Raw genomic sequence first — 21971 nt, forward strand, 5'->3', positions numbered from 1 at the left:
AATAAAATTACGTATTAAATATATATATATATTTGTTATAAAAGTATTACTGTAAAATAACAACAAAAAATATAAAAAAAATCTATGCATTTAGCGTAAGAGTATGATATTACTTTATTTTTTTTTTTTTTTTTTTTTTTCAATTTTTCCTATATATTTTTATAAAATATTTTTTTTTTTTTGAGATTATTTTTTTATTTAATATTTAATTATTTCATTAATATTATAAATTATAATTTCTTAATTTCGTTTTTTTTCTTCTTTTTTTTATATTGTTACTAAGAATATAAAAAATTAAAAAATGATATAATTATAAAATTATGCATTAATCCAAAGATACATATAATAAGCATATTTTCATCTGCTTTTGAAATTGCTTAAATACAGGAATATTTTAAGGTTAATAATACATACATATATATTTATATATGAACATGTTATAGATTAAAAAAAAAATTATTTTTTAAATATACTCTTATGATTTCAATTTTTTAAATTAACTAATAAAAATAAAATATTTCAAGTATTCAAAATTTAGAAAAAATAAAATAAAATGATATATGTAATTCTAAAATGAACTTCAAAATACTTAAAAATATAAAGAGGTACGATAAGATTTTCCATGAAAAGAAAAAATATATTGCTACTGAATCTATAATAAAAAATTCCTATTTAACAAAAGAATATTTTGATAAAAGCAAAAAAAAACAAATCAATCTTTTTAATTTTGTACCACCTGAAAATTTTATATCTTCTTATTTTGAAAAACTAGATAAATGTTATTCAAATCCAAGATCTATTTTAAGGTAAAACTTTTGATTTTAATTTACATATTTATTTTTAATTTATCATATATACCCTTTTAAATTACTACTATTTTCTCATAAAAAAAAAAATATATATATATATATATATATTTTCCTATCTCTGTAGATTGTACAAAGATTATATTGAGAAAGAAGATTATCCAAATTACAATTGGTTAGTTAGATGTTTTTGCCAGTTAGCAAATGTATTTGGTTTTAATTCATTTTGGAGCGTTAAAGATAAAGAAGCAATTCATGATTTAAAACTATTTAAATATTTAGTGTATGATTTAATTGAAAAAAAAGAATTGATTAAACCGAGGCATTGTCCTCGAATGCTTTATGCAATGTGTTGCTTAGATTATAGATGTTATTTTCTTATTCCTACGATTTTAGAAATAATTGAAAAAAACTTAGAAAGATTTAGAATTCCTACATTATGTATGATAAGTTTCTGTTTATCATATTTAGGTTTAACAAATAAAAATGTCCAATTTGGTTCAGAAAATAATTTATCAAGAAGTTATAATTTAATAATAAAAGTATTAAACAACATATATGAGAGAAGAGAAGAAGCAAAAAATGATACAACAAATTTCTGTTGGTCATTACTATCTTACGTTTTAGTTATAAATAATATGTACGAATTTCCTTCAAAGGATAATAGTTTTTTACCAGATATTTTAACAAATGCCTGTAAATCTTTAACAAAAGAAAATATATCAGAAAGTGGATGGGTACAATACTTTTTATATATAACATTATATTGTTGCGATGTAGAAAAACCAAGTAATGAATTAGAAATAAAGAAAAGTATTCCATTCTTCATTCAAGAATATTTACATTTAAAATGGTTAGATAATATTTTAATAACTGCTCAAAATCAAGGCTCAGAAAAAATGCAATTAGAAATGGAAAACATTATACAAAAATTAAGATTAAAAAATTTTTTCATTAATTTATCTGTTGGAAGAAAAATAGATGAACAGCATTGCTTTTTTACTTCTCATTTTTATAAACCTTTAAATTTATGTATAGAATATGATTATTTTCATCCAATAGGTTTGAATAGGCCGCTGATTAGTGGAATAATATCATTAAAAAACAGAATTTTTAAAAAATTAAATTTTAACGTTGTTAATATTCATAAATGTTTTTGGGATATTTTAACAGATGAAGAAAAGGAATCACAACTAATTAAAATAATTGAAGCTTTTCAGACAAAACAAAAAGCAGACATGCCTAAAGAAAAAGAGTATTATGAAGAAAAACAATTTCATTCTAATATGCTCCATTTAAAACATAAGAGAGTCAAATTTCACAGTTGGCCACCAGAAAATATAACAATTTAAAAAAAAATCTATCTTTTTTTTTTTTTTTTTGTATCCTTCATTCATTTTAATATTAATCTTTTATGTTTCTTCTTTTTTTTTAACTTTTTTGGTTAATAGAAAAAAAAAAAATAAAATTAATATGTTTTTTTTTTATTTTTATTTTTAAACAGATTAAAATTTAGTAAAAATCTATATAATAAATATTTACAAAAAAAAAAAAAAAAATTTGTCTATATTTTTAGTAACTATTTTAAATAAATATTAATAAATATTATTTCAATTTTCAAAATTAACAGTTAAAGTAGGAAATTTCTGCTTTAGTCTTTCTGTTATTTCATTTTTTATATTAAATGGTATTTTCATTTCTTCGTTTTCATCAATATTTTGAAATTTCAAAGAAACGGAATTATTAATATTTTCTTTATTAATTATTATATCTTTAATTATTACTTCTACTTCTATATAAAAAAAAAAAAAAAAAAAAATAAATAAATAAATAATAATATAAAATAATAATTTTTTAAAAATATATTTTTAAATAAGTTTTAAATTATTATTTTCTAAAAAAATATTTATTATATATTATATTCGGTAACTTTGTAGAATATTTCACTCTATAATAAACTTCTAATATATAGATAATACATAAATTTTATATATAAATATTTTTAAGAATTTAAGTATATAATACAACAGCTTTGTTATTTTTTTTTTTTTTTTTTCATCAATTACTTAAGAAATCGAAATAAGGCTTTAATTGATCTAAACAATTTTGGATATTTTCTTTATTAATTTCGTCAAAATTAGTTATTATCACATTTGGTTCTTCTTTTTTTTCATTCCTAATATACTTTTTTAAGGTTTTTTTAATAACATGTGAAACAGTGATACTATTAGAACTGCAAGTAACACAATTTCCTAGTAGTCTAATATATAAATTATTGTTTTTTATTTCTACTAATTCAACATCACCATTATCTATTTGTAGTTTAGGTCTTATTAAATTTAAAACTTTTTCTACATTTTCATGGTTTAATTCATAATATATTTCTCCATCCTTTTCTGATGATGATAAGATTTTAAATCTTGTTTTCCTTCTATTTTTTATATTTGTTTTATTTTTTAATACATTTAATGAACTATTTAATATTTTATTATTAAAAAGATCTAAGTTATTGTAAATAAATAACAGGTTTGTTTTTGTATATTTTAAACTAGTTATATTATTTACACAAAAAAAATATAAAACAACCATAAAAAAGAAAAAAATATATTTCATTTTCATATTATATATATAATTTAAACGCTTATATAAGAAAAAATTCAAGTATATATGATGTTTGATAATAAAAAAAAAAAAAATTAATACATAAATAAACGGGACAAACTATGTTAAGGAAATAAAAACATTTTTAATTTATCTATAAAAAATTACATATAAAAAAAAAAAGATTTAATTATTTATAAAATAAAATTTTTTTAAATACATTATATATATATATATATATATATATATATGTTATTAAAAGAAGTATTGACACTTTATACTCATATTTAAAGGTATCATTATGTATAAAAGACTAAAATAGTTTTTTGAATTAAATTTCTTATAAAAACATTTTAATACCAATTTGTAAATAATAGTAATGGGGGAAAAAAAAAAAAAATGCATATGCAAATATGTGTTATGTATATCAAATATAAAAAGTTACAATAATTAAAGTATGAATAAATAAAAATAATTTTTTTTAAAGTTGAAGAAAAATGAATCAAAAATTCCTTTTTATTTTACTTTTCTTTTTTTAATTCTACGATATGTTGATAATAATAAGCTTTATAAAAATTAAATATATATGTTATGACAAAATTTTATTTTCTTAAATAAATATGATATATTTATCTTTAAAAAAAAAAAATTAAGTGAAATTTTTTCAGTATGATAAAAATTTATAAAGAATATTTTAAGGGGAAATATTATTTTAGTAATATATTTTCATATATATTATTATATCTACACAATAAAGAAAACTTCTTTAAGAAAAGAGCAAATAAAAACAACTTATTTAATAATTTTAAAAAATCATTTAGTTTAAAAAAGAAAGTTATAAATGATAAAAAAAAAAAAAATATAGTAATTCATTTTCCTTCAGAAGAAATTAGTAATTTTTATTTTCATTATTTTGTATATATGTTATTACCTAAGCTGAATTTAAGTGAAAATGACAAAAAAAAAATTATCGATAACGTATATTTAATTAATAATAAAATAGATGAAAATGTAAATATATACATTTATAATAAAATAAATCAAGGCAACTATAATATAATTTTTTGTAATAAATTATTACCAAAGGAGAAATATAATTATACTGATACCTTCTTAATTTTCTTAGAAAATAAATATTTTCTTGATTTGTTTATGAAAATAAACAAAAGAAAAAAAAAAAGAAAACATCTATTTTTAAAAAGGAAAGAAAAGGATTTCAATGTTATAAATTATAATTTTTATAAATTAAAAAAAAATAAAGTAGATACTTTATGCAATTGCTTATATGTCTTTTATTTGTCAAGTTATAACTTTAAAAAACAAGTAATAGTTAAGAGAAATAAGAGCTTAGATTTGCTTATAAAATATAATCAAATAACCAAAGAAATAAATAGTAACATACAATGGATAAATCACTATTCTTTTTATAAATTTTATTCTAACGCATATTTAAGTTTTCTTAATTATAGAATGCATATTTTTCAGAATGTCATCAAAAAGGTTATAGAAAAAAAAAAAAAAAAAAAAAATACTTTAAATGTTTTTTTAAAAATTAAAAATCTTACACTAAATTCAAATATATTTTTTGAATTCATAAATAAGCAAATTTTATATGTTGACTTTGATCATGCTGCTGACATATATATTAAATTTTTAGAATTATATGAAAAAATTTCTTTATTCTCAAGTGTTAAAAATACCTCCGAACATAAAATTAGTAAAATTAATGAAAAAAAAAATTATAATAAAACCATTTTAATAAGAGAAATGAAAAAAAATGTGAACATACACATATGGAATAATGATGAGAAGGAAGATTTTTATTCCAATCTAACTAAAATTAAGTTTTGTAGATTTTTCAATTAAATTTTTACATTCAAATTTTTTTAAATTCACTTTTATATTCTTACATTCGTATTTTTATTTTTTACAATTTTTAAATTATATTTTTTTCTTTTTTTCCCTATTCTTAATTTTTTCATTTTTTTTTTAGTTTTTTTAAACTTTATATCAACAGACTTTTTTTTTAATTTTTATTTTCAATTAATTTGAATTTACAATTTTTATTTTTAATCATAAATTTTATATTCCTTTATTAATAACGCATATAAATATAGATTATAATATGCATTTTTATACTAAAAAATAAATTTCAAATATATTTATTAATATTTTAAATTTAATTTTCTTCTTAATATATTATATAAAAATTTTAAGCCTATAATAAAATAATGTATTTAATTTTTTTAATTTTCAATAAATAATATTATTTTTTCTCAATTTTTTTTTTTTTCTCTTTTTTTTTCTTTTTTTCTTTCCCTTTTTGCTTTTCTTCTTTTTTTTCTTTTTCAAATTTTCCTTTTTTTTTTATGATATTTTTACTTTTTATCTAAATGCTAATATTATATACTTAATTATATAATATTCTATCAATTTTTATTAAATTTTTTATTATAAAAACTTCATTTTTATATATTATTTTCTTTATCTATAAGATAACCTCTTGTAATTGTTCATACATAGATTAGAAAAATAATAATTTATATGAAAAAAAATTAAAATAATTTTATTTTTATTATTTGTGCAACTAAAAAAAAAAAAAAGAAAAAAAATTAGATTTCTATCTACAGAATAATATATATATATTCTTATATTAATTTGTGTACATATGAAACTACTGTTTAATTTTCAATTTTTTTTTTTATTAAATGAAAAAATTAGTTTTTAGTGTTGTTATAAAATAAATATTAAGTTATTAATAAAAGAAAACTTTGAGTTATAAGTATGTATAATTGTTATGATATATAAAATATTTTTTATTTATTCGTTTTACATTTTTATATGTATAAATTATTTTTAAAAGAAAAATTTTCTGCAAGAAAATGATTTACATTTTAGGAAAAGAGAAATTAATTAGCTTGAATGAAGATAACATAAATGATGAAAATTATTTATTAATTAAAAATATTTTAAAAGATGAAAATGTAAGTATTAATAACTGGGTAGAGGTTAGTTTACTTTTTCATAAAAAAAATTATTACAAATTATTTCTTGATTTGATAAAAGAAGGAGAAATACATTTTAATAACAATAATAACACAAATTTTAATGTATTACTATTAATGTATAATTTAGAAAAAATAATAAATGTTAAGAATGCTAATAAGGAAGATGAATTAAAAATAAAAGTAGAAAATTTAGTAAATCAAATAGAAAAAAAAAAAACAGAAGCAAAAAACTTTGAAAATATTAAAGATGATTATGATTATTTATCACATTTTTTAATTAAAGGAATATATAATGTAAGCATATATTTATATTTATTAAATAAATATGATAATAAAAGTGGTAGTACAAATTTGTCATCATCACTTAATAATTCATTAAATTCAATGAATTTAAAAGGCAACATTAATAATGAATATATTAATCCTCTCAACTATTTAATTGATAGTATAAATATTTTTATATATTTACTAAAAATAAACAATTATGATTTTGTTTCATCAATTTATTTATCATTGTCTTTATGCCTAATGTATAAATTAGATGTATGTATTGATTTTTCTTCCTATGTATTGATAAGGATAATACATTTTCAAAATTTTTTAAAGAGTTTATCTGAAAAATATAAAAAAACATATCTAAACATTTATGATGAATGTAATGTTAATAATTTTAAAGAAGAATCAAAAAGTGATACACATTTTATGAATCACAAAAAAAGAGATAGTAACATTAGTAGTAATAATTATACTAATACTATTAAAAATAATACTATTAATAATAAAAATGATATTAATAACAATGATCTTAATAACAATGATATTAATAACAATGATGTTAATAACAATAATACTAATAACAATGATATTAATAGTAATTTAAATATTGAAAATATATTAAAATGTACCAGAATAAAAAATCTATTAAATGTATTAAACAGTTTTAAATCAATAATAAAATATATTATAGGTATTTGTTATATGAAAAAGAAAAATTTTAGCTGTGCTTCATTATGTTTTACTTCTTCTTTAAAAAACTACAATTATTGTTCATCTTATTTAACAAATTCTTGGTTATTACTTATGAATTATTTAAATAAAATTTCTGAAAATAATGATTTTATAAAAAATGATCAATATAATTTTTTAAAGTATTCTAATAATTCTTCTAGATTTTATCATTTTGAAAGTTTTGAAAATTATGAAAGTGATGGTAAAGAACAAAATATAATAAATTATGAATCCTACATAAAAAATTTAAATGATAAGAAAGTAAAAGAATACGATTTTGAAAACAAAGAATTAAAATTAAATGGTGGAGATGTAGAGAATAAAATAAAAAGCTACAATACAATAATGCTTAATTTAAATGAAAATAAAGAAAATATATTAAGTAATTATAACATAAAAAATAATTTAAAAAAGATACATATAAAAGAAATAATAAATTTAACTTTATTTTATTACCATAGTTACATAGTAAAGGGAATAATAAATTATTCAAAAAACCTTCATACAGCATTGAATTGTGAAAAGGCTTATTATATTGATAAAAATGACATTTATGAATATGATGAATCTATTGAATTAGTTAATAATGAAAACATGTTTATAAAAAGTGAGTATTACAATGTTTTTTTAGATAATAATATGATATCTATGTATTTAGATTTATGCGAAATATGGTTGATACTTGGTAATAATAAATCTATTATTCTTTTGAAAATTATAAAAGAAAAAATTAACTTCAATTATGTAAATAAGAAATTTTTAAGTAAGTATTATTTTCTAATAGGTATGCATTATCACATAATAAAAAATATGAAAAAGTCGTTGAAATATTATCATAAGAGTTTTCTTATTTATAAAAATAATATAAGTAGATATTATTACACTATATGTTGTATATATTTAAAAAAATATAACAAAGCAAAAAAAAATTTAATATATTTATATAAAAAATGTAAAAATGCATATATAATTAAATTGTATGTATTTTTTTTTGTTCATACATCTAACATATATTTAAATTATAACTTAATAAATAAAAATAAAATTATGCCTAATTTAAATATAGAAAGAAGCGATGAAAATAATATTATTACAAAAAATGAAAATTATGTGCAAGAAAAAGAAAACACAAAAGACGTATACTATATTTATAATCATAAATTCTTAAAAAGTGATAAAAGCAATGAAATGAAAATAGTCTTTAAAATGTTGCAAAATATGATGAATATTTTGAATAATAATGAAAAAATGTTTTTAAATAATTTAGATATAAAATTGATGAAGACGAAAATTTATGAATTATTAATTACAAAATATAATGAAGATAACATTGAATCATATTTTAAGTTATTAAATGAAATACATGAAGTAAGAAATTTTTTTAATAATAAAAGCAGTTTTCCAAAAATATCTTATGAATTAATTAATAATTACATAATTTCTATGTTTTATTGTAATTTTAAAGAAAAAAGTTTAGAATTAATGGAATTATTAAAATGCGAAATTTTTAATAAATTAAAAAAATTCGTTAAATATTACAATTATGTGATATGTAAAAGCGATATTGAAAAAAAAGAAGCAAATTTACTATATAAAAAGCAAAATTTTAGTAATAACAATAATACTAAAAAAAAAAGAGAGGGAAAAGAAAGTGATTGTCATTTCCTCAAAAAGGATGGTAATAATAATACAAGTAGGAAAAGAACATACGATTATAATGGAATTATAAGTAAAAGAAGAAAAAATAAAGATTGTCCTAATATCAATAGCAATGAATATAATAATAATAATAATAATAATAATAATAATAATAAAGAAAGTAAAAATATTTTAAGCAATGACTCAGGAACAGAAAATAAAAAAAAAAAAAAAAGTGATGAGATAAAAATAATAAACAAAAAAAAGTTAAAGTATATAAGAAATATATTAAGATTACATAGAATATGTGAAATAAGAAATAACTTAACAAATAATAAATCCTTAAAAGAAATATATATAAAAAGAGCAAAAAAAGAAAGATACAAGCACATTATTAATTATTTAAAAAAATTATATATTACAGTATGTTTCAATAATGCAATGTTATTAGAATTAATTGGTTACAAAGATATATCTATCAATATATATAAATTATTTACACATATGTATGTAAATTATGAATGCGCATATATTAGACTAGCAAACATATACATTAAAGATAAAAATTATTCTAAAGCAAAAGAAGTGATAGATAATGGATTAAAAAAAAATTGTAATTCTTTAAATTTATTTTTATTAAAATCTTATTTACATTTTAAAAGAAAGCATTATGATTATAGCATATATGCTTTAGAGAAATTAAGAAAAAATGATTGTTGTAAAAATAACATACTTATTAATACATATTTAGCTATAATTAAATTTTTCAAATTAAAGGAATGCAAAAGTACATTAGAAAAAAATTATTTAATAAATGACATTTATAATGAAATAAAAATTCTATCAAAAAAAAAAAATAATTTTTTTTTAGCTAATTTAATATCTATATTACTTAGTGTAAATCATAAATATGAATTATCTCATGAATCATTTCAGTTAATATTAGATTCCTGCGATAAATTATCCTTTTATTATTTGTCTAGTTTAAGGAATATAGTTCTTCACATGTTTAATAATTTAATTAGAAATAATCACTTAATAAATAATAAATTATTTTTAAATAAATTAAATGTATTTTTTAATTTAAGTTTAAGAAATGGAATAAATGATAAAAAATTCTTTTTATATTATTCTAATTTCTTGCATATATTAGAAAAATTTGACGATGCTATTAATTTATTATATTCTTGCTATGTAAAATGGCCTCATGATTTATCTATATTAAATTCTCTAATTATATGTATTGATTCATGTGTTTCAAAATATTTAAGTTATGATTATGTTGAGTTAAAAAATATTTTTCTTATGAAGGATTTAATTAATTTTTCTTTCATTGTTATATATACATTATTATATTTTAAACATTTTTCTACAACATCTGAGCTTGTTGGATCAGGTATATATAAATTAACACAAAGATCAAATAAAATTATAAAATTAAAAAAAATAAATAAAAATATTAATATATATTTATATATTAATTAACGTCAATTTTAATATAAATACATAAATGTTAATTTTTATTTTTATTTTTATTTTTTATTTTTTATTTTTTTTTTTTTTTATTAATAGATGAACATTATAATTATTACAAAGAAGAGGATTATATAATTGAGGTAAAAAAAAAGAGTATTGAAAATTTAGCAAGTAGAAAGTATTTAGTTTCAACATATAAAAAGTTTGAAGAAAAAATAAAACCTTATATTGAAAGTAGTCTTCCTGCAATGTTGAAGCAAAAAAAAATGTATCATATGAAAAAAATAAATATACAAAAAAAAATATATGAAGAGAAAAAAAGGAAAAAGATGAGCTTAGAAATACAAAAATTAAAAAGTCAAGAAATTTTACAAGAAGAATTATTGAGAGATGCGAAGGAGTTAACTAATCAGATATCTGAGCAAAACGTAAAGAGACTAAATCAAATTGAAAAAGTTAATCAAAACATTGACTTGAATAATACAAATACAAGTATAAAGGGAATAGTAAATAATAAAGATGAAGATAAAAGTCCCAATGAAATAGATTATAATTCTTCATCAAATAGTTCAGATTTATTTGAAGAAAAAAATCCGGCTAAAAAAAGAAAAAAAGTGATTGACTAAGTTGTTCTTATTAAAATAAAAAAAGGAAATAAATAAAAATAAATAGAAAATAATTAAAACAATAATAAAATAAAGAATAATTTTAAAATAAAAATCATTTAACAATAATTATCATGAAATAATATTTTAAAACAGAATAAAAAAAAAAAAAATTATTAAATAGTTAAAAAGCATGAATAGTAATTGATATATAATTTAAAAAAAAAAAAATATAAAATAATAATCGTTAATTTTGAAAAAAATTATATTTGTTTTTAATAAAATATAAGTAAATATAATTTATTAAAAAAAAAAAAAATTAAAAAAAAAGTTTATTCTGTAACACATATACTTTAACAGAAATAAAATGTATATACAATATACATATTTATTGTTGTATATTAAAAAAATAAATGCAATTATCAAATTTAACTTTTTTAAAAATAAAAATAAGGGATTATGTAAAAATATATAATAATAAAAAGAGGTTATTATAAGTATGTTGGAGGAATTTAAACAATACCGTCATATACGAATAAACTTAATTCTAATTCATCATTTTTTAAATCTAAATCATCGAATTTACAAAAATTATAAGAATTCTGATAATATTCTTTTGACAAAAATGTAAAGGGACCTTTAGTAATTCCATTAAGTGAAAAACATATATATTCATCTAGTATATCATAATGTTCTAACTGCTTTAAACCTACACTGACATAACTAAAAAAAAAAAAATAAAATAAAATAAAATAAAATAAAATAATAATAATGAGTAAATAAGATGTGCAATTAAAATATAAGGGTGTTGTAAAGGAAACAATCCTATATTAGAAACGACTAAACAAAATAAAGTAAAATGAATATGAGAAAATTAAAAATATTACCCTTTTTTTGCTGATTTATGGCCATCTAACCAAATTTTTAATTTAAATGATTTTTTTCCTGCAAAGGAAAATGAGGAAGTAGTCAAAGGAATATTTCCCATTTCTCTAAATCTCCAAAATAATTTCTATCAAAAAAAAAAAAAAAAAAAAAAGTAAAATAATTTATAAAATATTAGCATTAATATTTAATCTCGTAATATTAATAATAAAAAAAAAAAAATAAAATAAAAAAAATGTATGTTGCATATATTACAGTATTATTTATTTGTATATAAATCTTTCTTTTTTTGGTTTATTTTTTATTATTTTTTTAGTTTTTTCTTTTTTTTCCCCTTTTTTTTTTTATTTTCTTTTTCCTTTTTTTTTATATACCTCTTGAACATTTCTAATTGTCCACACTACTTTGTAATTATGTATATGAAGGGAGTCAACTTTATTTATATTACTTATTGTAAAAGAATCATTTATTTTTTTTTTTAAAGTATAATCTTTATCAATATTCATATATAAATATTTATTATTATTCATGTTGATGTAATGCTCTAAATAATGATTCATTTTCCTTTTATCATCTGCTATGCTTTCATATTTCTTCGTAACTTCATCTGTTTTTAAGCAATCGTATTTTGCTTCACTTTTAATATTGTTTTTGTATTTATAAATATAATAATAAATTAAATTTAATATTTTGGATTTATTGTATTTTTCTATATGATCAATTTGAAAAAAGTTATAGAAATTATAAAAATTGAAAAGGGGTGTATTTACAAATACATTTTTTAATGAATCTCTTTTTAATATATATTTGTCTTTAAGTTGATTATTTAAAACATAATCATGAATATCATCGACTGAAATTTTTTTTTCGTATGTATATACTTTTCTACGATATCTTCCTATATGCATATTTTTTTTTAGTTTTTTTAATTTTTTTTTTTTCTTTTTGATAAGCAATCGACTATTTGTTCCATCCTTCTTTTCATCTTTGCTTTTTTCATTTTCATTTATTTTTTCTTCATCTTTACTTTTTTCATTTTCATTCATTTTTTCTTCATCTATTTTCTTTTTATCTATTTTTTCTTCATCTTTATTTTTTTCAGTTTCATTCATTTTTTCTTCATCTATTTTCTTTTTATCTATTTTTTCTTCACTTATTTTATCTTTATCTCTCGTGTATCTGTCTAATTTCCTATTCATATTCTCTTCATATATAGACAAATTACTTTCATTTTTTTGTTCATATTCTATTTTATTATTTTCCAATTCAGGAAAATTATACTCTTTTTTATTCTTCGTAAAAAAATTGAAATTTTCATTTTCGTCAAATTTATCTTTGCTATTATCAAAGTTATTATTTTCATCTGAATAATTTTGATTACATTTCAGTTTCTGTTCAATATAATCAAATATAGAATATTTTTTATTTTCACTAAATATATTATCTTCTATACCTTCGTTTTTCTTTTTTAATTTATAAAATTTCAATAACCTCCTTCTCAATAATTTTTTATTTACTTTTTTTTTTTCGTCTTTTTCATCTTTCTTTTTTTTTTTTTTTTTTTTCTTTTTATTTCTTCTTCTTACATGACTAGGAATACTTCTTACCATAGATTGATCTTTTTGTTTTCTAAATATCAGTCTTAATTGAAAATTTGATAATTTGTTGAAATAATTATTGAAAGTTTTCATATAATATTTTTTTTTTAAAATAAAGTTATTATTTTCAAATGTTGAATTAAAGCAAAAATAAAATAGGAGGTTTTTTAAATAAATGAACAGAAACAAATGAAGAAAACATTTCAAATCCATTTATTTATTTATTTTTTTTCTCTAAGGATTACATTTATCTTTTTTTCTCTTTTTTTTTGTTTTTTCATAAAATAATATTTTCAAATTAACATTAAAAGAAAAACAAAAACTATTTTTTCTTTTTTTTAAAATAAACATAATTGAAATAATGACAAAGGCATAAAAATATAAAAAAAAAGAAAAAAAAAAATAAATGATAAATAATTAAAAAAAAAAAAAAAAAAAAAGTAATACAAATATGATAAAATAAAAATATATGTACGAAATTAAAAACAAAATGTGAAAAATAAAAAAGAAAATTCTAAAGATACATTTTCTTTCTATTAACTTTCATATCAGGTCGTAGCAAAAATTCATACATTTTTTCTTTGTCATTAATTAATCCATCCTAATAATAAAAAAAAAAAATATAATATTTTAAAAATATTACTTTAACATATGGAAAAAAGAAAAAAGATATTTCCAAAAATATATATGAATGTGTAAATAGTACAACAAAAATTAAAAAAAAAAAACTATATGAAAAAGAATAAAATTTAAAATATGAATAGAAAAAGAAAAAAAAAAAAAAACCTTAAGGTTAAGTAGTTGTAAAGTAAATCCAGGACCTATTTCACTTAAATTACATTTTTTCTTATCTTGAAAATTATACCTACAAGTATATGTTCATATAAAAAAACGAAAAAAAAAAAATATATATATATATATATATATATATATATATTACAGGATGTATAATTTATTTTTTATTATTTCATAAAAGTAGAAAAAAGAATTTATTATGCAAATATGTTTTTAATTTATAAAAGGTTTACTTAAAATGACGAAAAAAAATGAAATCTCTTTGATTATAGAAAACAACAACTTTCTGTGCTTTATACTCAGGATTAAAAGGAACTAAAGTATGTAGTTGCCTTTTTATTCTTTCTCCAATAAAAGTATTAAAATTAGTTATATATACTTCTGGTGGTAATGTTGTTATTTCTACTTGTGTTTTATTGTTATGAGCATAAAAAATATTCCTAATAGAAAATTTGGATGTAGGTCCATTAGGTAAAGTGCTTATAAAGATATTTTTCGGATGTTTATCTATTCCTTCTTCTATAAGGATAAATGTTGAAAATTTATTTTTAATTGAATTTTCAATAAGAAATTCAATTGAATGATTTAATCTAGGCTCGTAAAAAATATGAGGAAAAGTTAAAGATAATTCTTTCATAAATAAAATTGTATATTTAGATGGTCTTTTTATTGATGTTATTATTATATTTGGTTCTCTTTTATTTTTAAAATAATCACTAAATTCGTCTATATAGTTTTCATTCAATAAAAATTTCTCATTTTCATAATTAATTTTATTTTCGTCAAAAATTGATAGTCTTTCTATTGTCTTTGGAATTTTTTTTTCAATAGGTATATTTAAGGATTTCTTGTTTTTTTCTTCTTCTTTTTTCTGTTTACGCAAAATTAATTTTTTTAAATGAGCTTTCCCTTTTAATGCATTTTTTCTGTTTTTATTCTTGACATTACGAGATATTTCATTATATTTATCCACATCAATTTTTTCTATTTCATTTATTGATAAACATTTTTCCTTAGTCATATATCTTAATTTTTTTCTCTCTTTTTTGTTCATTTTAAAAAAATTATTATCAAAAACAATAATTTTATATTTATTCAATAAAAAGTTAAAAAGAAATATATAATAAAATAAATCCAAAATACTAATAATAAATTATAAATTCACATAATAACGATGTAATATATGACTATGTCGAAATAAATAAAAATGACAAATACTATATAATAATAAAAATTTTATCATGTGTATTATTTAAAATAAAATCAATATTAAAAATATATTTTCACAAATGATATATTATCCGTCGTAATTATATAAAAATTGTTAATTTTTTTTTATTTCCCATTTTTAAATAAACAAAATAAAAAAAAAATGTTTACTATGTAATAAATTATTTTAGCAACATTATTTAACTAAAAATATATAATTGTTATTTTAAAAATATTTATTTGAAAATCCTCACTTTTTATATAGATAAAATTAATAGAAAATTGTTAATTCTTCAAAAAAAAAAATAATAAAAAATTTAATATTTTAAAACAAAAATCTCTAAAAGAATGAAATCTCACAAATTTCTATTTTTTGTTGTAAATTTTTTTTTTTTTTTTTTTTTTTTTCTAGATAAATAAATAACGAATTAGGAAACAAAATTAATATCTATTTCATGCATATATGTTCTTTTAATTTAGGAAAAAATTTCAAAATTATTTTTAATATTTATTACAAAGATATAAAATAAAATATAATGAAATAAAAAATAAAATAAAAGAAAAACGAAAAATAAAAATAAAACAAAAAAAATAAAAAATAAAAAAATATAAAAATATTAAAATAAAGCAATATTAAATAAAATAATATAAAATATTAAATTAAATTAAAAAAAACTAAAGTTTTAATAAAAAATAAACAAAAAATAAAATATTATGATAAATGATATAAAAGAAGAAAAACAAAATTATGATTAACAATTTTTTTAATTTTTATTTTTAATAAAAATGTCTAATTTAAGTAGCTTATTAATATCAAATAACAGTTTAAAAAATGAAACAAAAAGTTTACTTAGAAGTATTAATGAAAATGAAAACAATGACAAAAACATAGAGACGATAAATTCAGAAAGTGTAAAAATAAAGTTAATAAATTTACAAGAATATAAAACAAAAAAGTTTTTAGATGAACGTAAAAATATTAATGCATGGAATTCCAATAACAATCAGAAAAAAGATGAAAAAAAAGAAAAGAAAAAAGAAAAAAAAAAAGAAACAGAAACAGAAAAAGAAAAAGAAAAAAAAATAGAAGAAAATAATGAAAAAAAGTTATTTAGGCCAACTCCACTTAAACAGAAAAAAGAAGAAGTGGTAGAAGAGCTATTTCCTGATTTATTGCAATCAAAAAAAACTAATAAGTCAGAAAAAGAAAAAAAAAAAAATCAAATTCCCAAAAAAAATAAAAAAGAAAAAGCAGATAAGAAAAAAAATAAAGAAGAGGAAGAAATAAACTTTCCTCAAATAGAGGAAATACAAAAAAAGAATTTTAATATTTTTGATGTAGTTGATATAAAAAAAGATTATGAACCTATTCAGAGAAATTCAGATAAGGTTTTAGAAAAGTATAAGAATAAAAAGAAATTTGATGATTCTATGATATTATGTAATTAAATATTTTGTTCTATTATAATTAATAGCGTTTTATGTATTAATATAACTTTATTTATTTTATCTCTATAACCAATTTTTAATGTAATAAATACATTTATATATATATCTTAAAGAAAAAAGTAAAATACTCTTTTTTTATATATTTTTTTCTAATATATATATATATATATATTGTTTTGTTATATTTATTTAATATATTGCATTATTTTAATTATATTATACATATATATTTTTTTTTATTCTATATTTTTTATCAATATAAAATATTTTATCCCATAGTATTTTTATATCCACTTAATTTTTAATTCATTTAGTTTAATCTTTGCATTTTTGTATTTACTTTTTTAAAATTTTCTAACAATGCTCTTAAAAAATATGATATATAATATAAATTAAAACTTAAAAAAAAAATTAAACAAGCTTGTCTTTTTTTTTTTTTTTCTTATTACTATATGTAGTTTATTTTATTTTATTTTATTTTCAAACAAAATATTCTATTGAATTATTTAAATAATATATAAGCTATATCTTTATTAATTTAAAGTATTAAAAAAAAAAAGAAGAAAAAGAAAAAAACTAGTAAAATGTAATATTTATGGAAAGATAAAAGAAATAATTTTAATGAGAAAAAGAAAATTTATATAATAAGAAGAGAAAATATGTATAATTTAAAAAAAAATAAAAAGTAAAAATTATAAGAAAAAGGTTATTTTTTCAAATATCTTGATATTTCTGAAAAAAGTAAAAAATTTTATTGCCCTTTTCACTTGGAATAAAATTTCCTAATTTCATAAGAATAATGAAATTAAATTTATTAGAAAAAAAAAAAAAAAAAAAAGTAAAAGGATTAAATGAAATAAAAGGAACAGAAACAGAAACCATAGAAAACGAAAAAATAAATGTTTCAAACCAAAATAATGTATGTGTATACTTATTTGTAAAAATATATATTTACTTATATATGTATATATAATCTATATTTTTATAATACTTTATTCTATTTACATGTTTATTTTCTAAATTTAAGAAAAATGAAATACTTACAAGATTCTTATCTCCAAAAAATCCAAGAGCTTTTAAAAACTTGATTGAGTTTTCGTTTTCTAATGAAGAGTTTATACCAGTTGATCACATCGATCACACCGTTTTTCATTTAGATTTGAAATCGTTAGATACTAATTAATAATAGGAAAAAATTTATAAAAAGAAAAAAAAAAATTACTATATTATTAGAATAATATAAAAATTAACGAACTATTAGAAGTATATTATATGTATTTCAACAAAAGAAAAAATAAAATAAAATAAAAAATAAAAATAATAATAAATATATTTTTTACTTATAAAAATAGATGTTTAGTACTCAAAGATAGCAACGAAGGAAAAAGACAGATAGACCTAATAAAAAAAAAAATTGAAAAAGCAAATTCCTTTATAACTTTAAAAGACAATGGTCAATTATACTATTAAAACTTATTAAAAAAAAAAAAAAAAAAACTCTATATTTTTTAATTCATTTATGTTTTTCATTTAGATCACATATATTATAAACCTAAAAATTGTTTTGATTACAATGATAGGCATGTCCAAACAATACCAATATCATTTAAGTATGCATTATATATATATATATATATAAATTAAATAAAATTGTTGTTTAATTAACAAAAAAAAATGTAATTTTTTTTTCTTTTTTAAGAGATGAATCTACTAAGACAGAACCACAAGAAATAAATGAAATATGTGATACTGGTTCATAAGAAGAAAAAAAAAATAAAAAAATATACATTTTATATATATATACATTATTGTTAATAATATAAATATTTCTCATATTATTTTTTTTTTATTTCTAGTTTGTCAATCCATAATATATGATGCGTACTTACTTGAATTTCAAAAGATGTCAAATGAGGATGATAAAAATGTTAAAATATATATATATATATATATATATATATATATATATATATATATATATATATATTCTCATAATAATTTCTATGTATAGGAAAAAGAAAAATATAATAATAATAAAAAAGATAATGATGAAAAAAATAAGAAACATAGTTCAGATTTTGAATCTAGTAGCTATTCAGATGATAATAAAATTGCTACAGTTTTATTTTCTTCTGTTCCCTCTAGTGATAAACATTCAGATATAATAAGTGATGAAGATGATTATAATCATAAAATAAATACTGATGAAGAAGATGAAGATGAATATGAATATAAAGACAATGAAGAAGATGAAGAAGAAAAAGACAAAGAAGAAAATAACAATAGAAAAGAAAAAAAAGAAGAAAATAATGATAGGGGGGAAGTAAAAGAAGAAATAAAAGAAAAAGAACAAGAAAAAGAGTCAATAAAAGAAAAAGGTGGAAGTTATTTTTTTGAAAAAAAAAAGAAAAAGAAAAAAAAAGAATCGTATAGTGGGAAACACGAATTATATTTTATAAATTACAAAGATATAAAAGAAGAAAAGCATAAACAACTAAATTTTATTTATCAGGATAATAAAATAAAAAAAAGTGACACTAAAATTATATGTAAAAAAAACTTTTTAAAAACATTAAAATTAATGGATAGAATATATAATAAAAATAACGAAGAAGAAATATATTTGTCTTATAAAAATAAAAATAATAAAAATATCTTAACAAAATTATGGGTATTTTCTTTAAATGCTTATCAATTAGTTGTTACTGATATTAAGTTTCATCCTTTTTATGAAGATCTATTTGCAATTTCTTTTAAAAACAATGATTCAAAAATAAACATGGGAATATTATGTTGTTTTACTTTTAAAAATACTAAAAGTCCTGAACATTTTTTGAAAACAAATTTCCATATTCATTCAATTGAATGGTCATCAGTTAATTATTCAATAATAATTATTGGTTTATCTAATGGTAACATATGTATTTATGATTTAAAAAAAAAAAAAAAAGACAGATTAATTTTTGAAAGTAATTTAAGAGAATTATATAACAGAGACATTATTTCAAAAATTATATTTCATCAAAATACCAAAACATTTTACTCCGTTTCTTATGATGGTAATATTTTCCAATGGAAATATAATAATAAATTTACGGTAGGAGAAAAACTATTAACATTAGAAAAAGAAATGGATGATTCAAATGGGTGCTTAAATATTATGCATACTCAATCTATAACATGTATTGACTTTAATCCTTTTCAAATGAACTTATTTTTGATTGGAACAAATAAAGGAAAAATATATTTATATTCTAGTACATATTCTGATCATTACTTAAATTCTTATAATGAACATAGTATGTCTATTAATTCTATTTCTTACAACAAGTTTAAAAAAAATATTTTTATTTCATCATCATATGATTGGACAATAAGAATATGGGATCAAAATAGAAAAAAATCATTAATAATTTTTGATATTAAAGAGGTATGTATATAAATACATATATAAAAAAAAAAAAAATGAATATATCTAGGATATATATACATATACATTTTTTTTTTTTTTTATAGTGTGTATATGATGTTAGTTGGTCGCCTTTCTTATCTACTTGTTTTTTTGTTATTAGTGCAAATAATTGTGGAAAAATTCATATTTATGATTTAAGTATTGACATAAATAATGCAATAACTACTGAAATTATTACAAAAAAAAAGAAATTAAGAAAATTATGTGCTAACAAATTTAATGAAGTTGTACTTATAGGAGAAGAAAATGGTTATATATATTCATATAAAATATCTTATAGCTTTAATCAAACATATATGGATTATTTAAAAGGAAAGGTTGATAATACTTTTCAAGTACAAATAATGGATTCATTTTTAAGTAAAGTTATATAAAAATTTTTATTTTAATACAATTAAGGAAAATAAATTAAAATAAAATTATTATTTTTTTTTTATTTTGAAGTTTACATACTCATATATATATATATATGTTATAAAAAGAAAATATATAAATAAATAAAAATACAAATTATATTATATAGACGAAATTTATTATTTTTATTTTATAAATTTTTCGTCGAAAAAAGATAAAAAAGAAACATATTAAAGTATTATGAAAAATATAAATTCTTAATGTATATAACTCTAAGAAATTAATTTAAAATAATTATTTCCTTAATATATGTATGAAATAATTTTATTGAAAACATTTCTATATTTAATTATATATATATATTATACTAATAAAAAATGAAATAAATGGAAAAGAAGAAAAAAAAAAAGTAATAATTTTATAAGCCTATAAATGTAACTAATTTTTAAAAAAAAAAATAAGGATATTTCCACTTTTTTTTTTATACTATTCATATATTCTACTACTACATTTAATATATTCTAAAGAACCCTATTTTTATGATTTTTATAAATTATATTTCCTTAAATTATTTCATTTAAAATCTAATTCATTTATAATTAAATAAATTTATTAAACTTTAATATATATATATACTTAAAATTTTATTTTTATATTTATCATTATTAAATTTTTTTTAAAATAAAAATAATTTATATAAATTTACAATTTTTCTCTTATGTTTTTAAAATGAAAATATAAAAATTCCATTAGATACCAATTTCATTTTTTTTAAATATATAATTATCTCATATTAGCTTCTTCAAAAAAAAATATTTTATTTCTTACAAAATGTTAAGATTTTCACTAATTTAAATATAATATTATTCTTCTATATAACAACTAAAAAAAAAAATATATTATTTTGTTTTATATGGAAATGATATATACTTGAAAACTATTTTATTTTTAAAAAAATAATAAAATGCAATTATGAACAAAATTTTATATTATTAAAGTGTAATTTTTCATTTTTCTTATAATTGTTTTAATATTTTAAAATTAAATCTCCATATTGAATATGATTA

The 21971-nt window shown here is 16.8% G+C and overlaps 8 protein-coding genes across 8 annotated transcripts; 5 read left to right on the plus strand and 3 right to left on the minus strand.

Annotated features, from left to right (window-relative positions):
• Nucleotides 1-573: 573 nt before the first annotated feature.
• PRELSG_0718900 (conserved Plasmodium protein, unknown function) lies at nt 574-2158 on the plus strand (the record flags this gene model as incomplete). Its single annotated transcript, XM_028675886.1, has 2 exons — nt 574-806; nt 934-2158. 2 exons carry the CDS (start codon nt 574-576, stop codon nt 2156-2158), a joined length of 1458 nt encoding a protein of 485 aa, XP_028532431.1.
• Nucleotides 2159-2416: 258 nt separating this feature from the next.
• NifU (NifU-like scaffold protein, putative) lies at nt 2417-3419 on the minus strand (the record flags this gene model as incomplete). Its single annotated transcript, XM_028675887.1, has 2 exons — nt 2417-2598; nt 2873-3419. The coding sequence occupies 2 exons, from the start codon at nt 3417-3419 to the stop codon at nt 2417-2419; spliced, it is 729 nt and encodes a 242-aa protein (XP_028532432.1).
• Nucleotides 3420-4076: 657 nt separating this feature from the next.
• Nucleotides 4077-5273, plus strand: PRELSG_0719100 (conserved Plasmodium protein, unknown function; the record flags this gene model as incomplete). Its single annotated transcript, XM_028675888.1, has 1 exon — nt 4077-5273. One exon carries the CDS (start codon nt 4077-4079, stop codon nt 5271-5273), a length of 1197 nt encoding a protein of 398 aa, XP_028532433.1.
• Nucleotides 5274-6289: 1016 nt separating this feature from the next.
• On the plus strand, nt 6290-11163 carry PRELSG_0719200 (tetratricopeptide repeat family protein, putative; the record flags this gene model as incomplete). Its single annotated transcript, XM_028675891.1, has 2 exons — nt 6290-10457; nt 10634-11163. The coding sequence occupies 2 exons, from the start codon at nt 6290-6292 to the stop codon at nt 11161-11163; spliced, it is 4698 nt and encodes a 1565-aa protein (XP_028532434.1).
• A 491-nt stretch (nt 11164-11654) lies between these two features.
• PRELSG_0719300 (conserved Plasmodium protein, unknown function) lies at nt 11655-13838 on the minus strand (the record flags this gene model as incomplete). Its single annotated transcript, XM_028675892.1, has 3 exons — nt 11655-11865; nt 12030-12154; nt 12402-13838. The coding sequence occupies 3 exons, from the start codon at nt 13836-13838 to the stop codon at nt 11655-11657; spliced, it is 1773 nt and encodes a 590-aa protein (XP_028532435.1).
• Nucleotides 13839-14139: 301 nt separating this feature from the next.
• Nucleotides 14140-15441, minus strand: PRELSG_0719400 (nucleolar preribosomal assembly protein, putative; the record flags this gene model as incomplete). Its single annotated transcript, XM_028675893.1, has 3 exons — nt 14140-14226; nt 14412-14490; nt 14654-15441. 3 exons carry the CDS (start codon nt 15439-15441, stop codon nt 14140-14142), a joined length of 954 nt encoding a protein of 317 aa, XP_028532436.1.
• A 974-nt stretch (nt 15442-16415) lies between these two features.
• Nucleotides 16416-17078, plus strand: PRELSG_0719500 (conserved Plasmodium protein, unknown function; the record flags this gene model as incomplete). The annotated part of the gene is made up of 1 exon (XM_028675894.1): nt 16416-17078. One exon carries the CDS (start codon nt 16416-16418, stop codon nt 17076-17078), a length of 663 nt encoding a protein of 220 aa, XP_028532437.1.
• A 799-nt stretch (nt 17079-17877) lies between these two features.
• Nucleotides 17878-20924, plus strand: PRELSG_0719600 (Dynein intermediate chain 2, ciliary, putative; the record flags this gene model as incomplete). Its single annotated transcript, XM_028675895.1, has 8 exons — nt 17878-17997; nt 18106-18245; nt 18431-18531; nt 18613-18688; nt 18778-18830; nt 18935-19005; nt 19090-20508; nt 20595-20924. The coding sequence occupies 8 exons, from the start codon at nt 17878-17880 to the stop codon at nt 20922-20924; spliced, it is 2310 nt and encodes a 769-aa protein (XP_028532438.1).
• Nucleotides 20925-21971: the final 1047 nt, after the last annotated feature.

Source organism: Plasmodium relictum, assembly GCF_900005765.1.
Source record: "Plasmodium relictum strain SGS1 genome assembly, chromosome: 7".
Classification (NCBI taxonomy): Eukaryota; Apicomplexa; class Aconoidasida; order Haemosporida; family Plasmodiidae; genus Plasmodium; species Plasmodium relictum.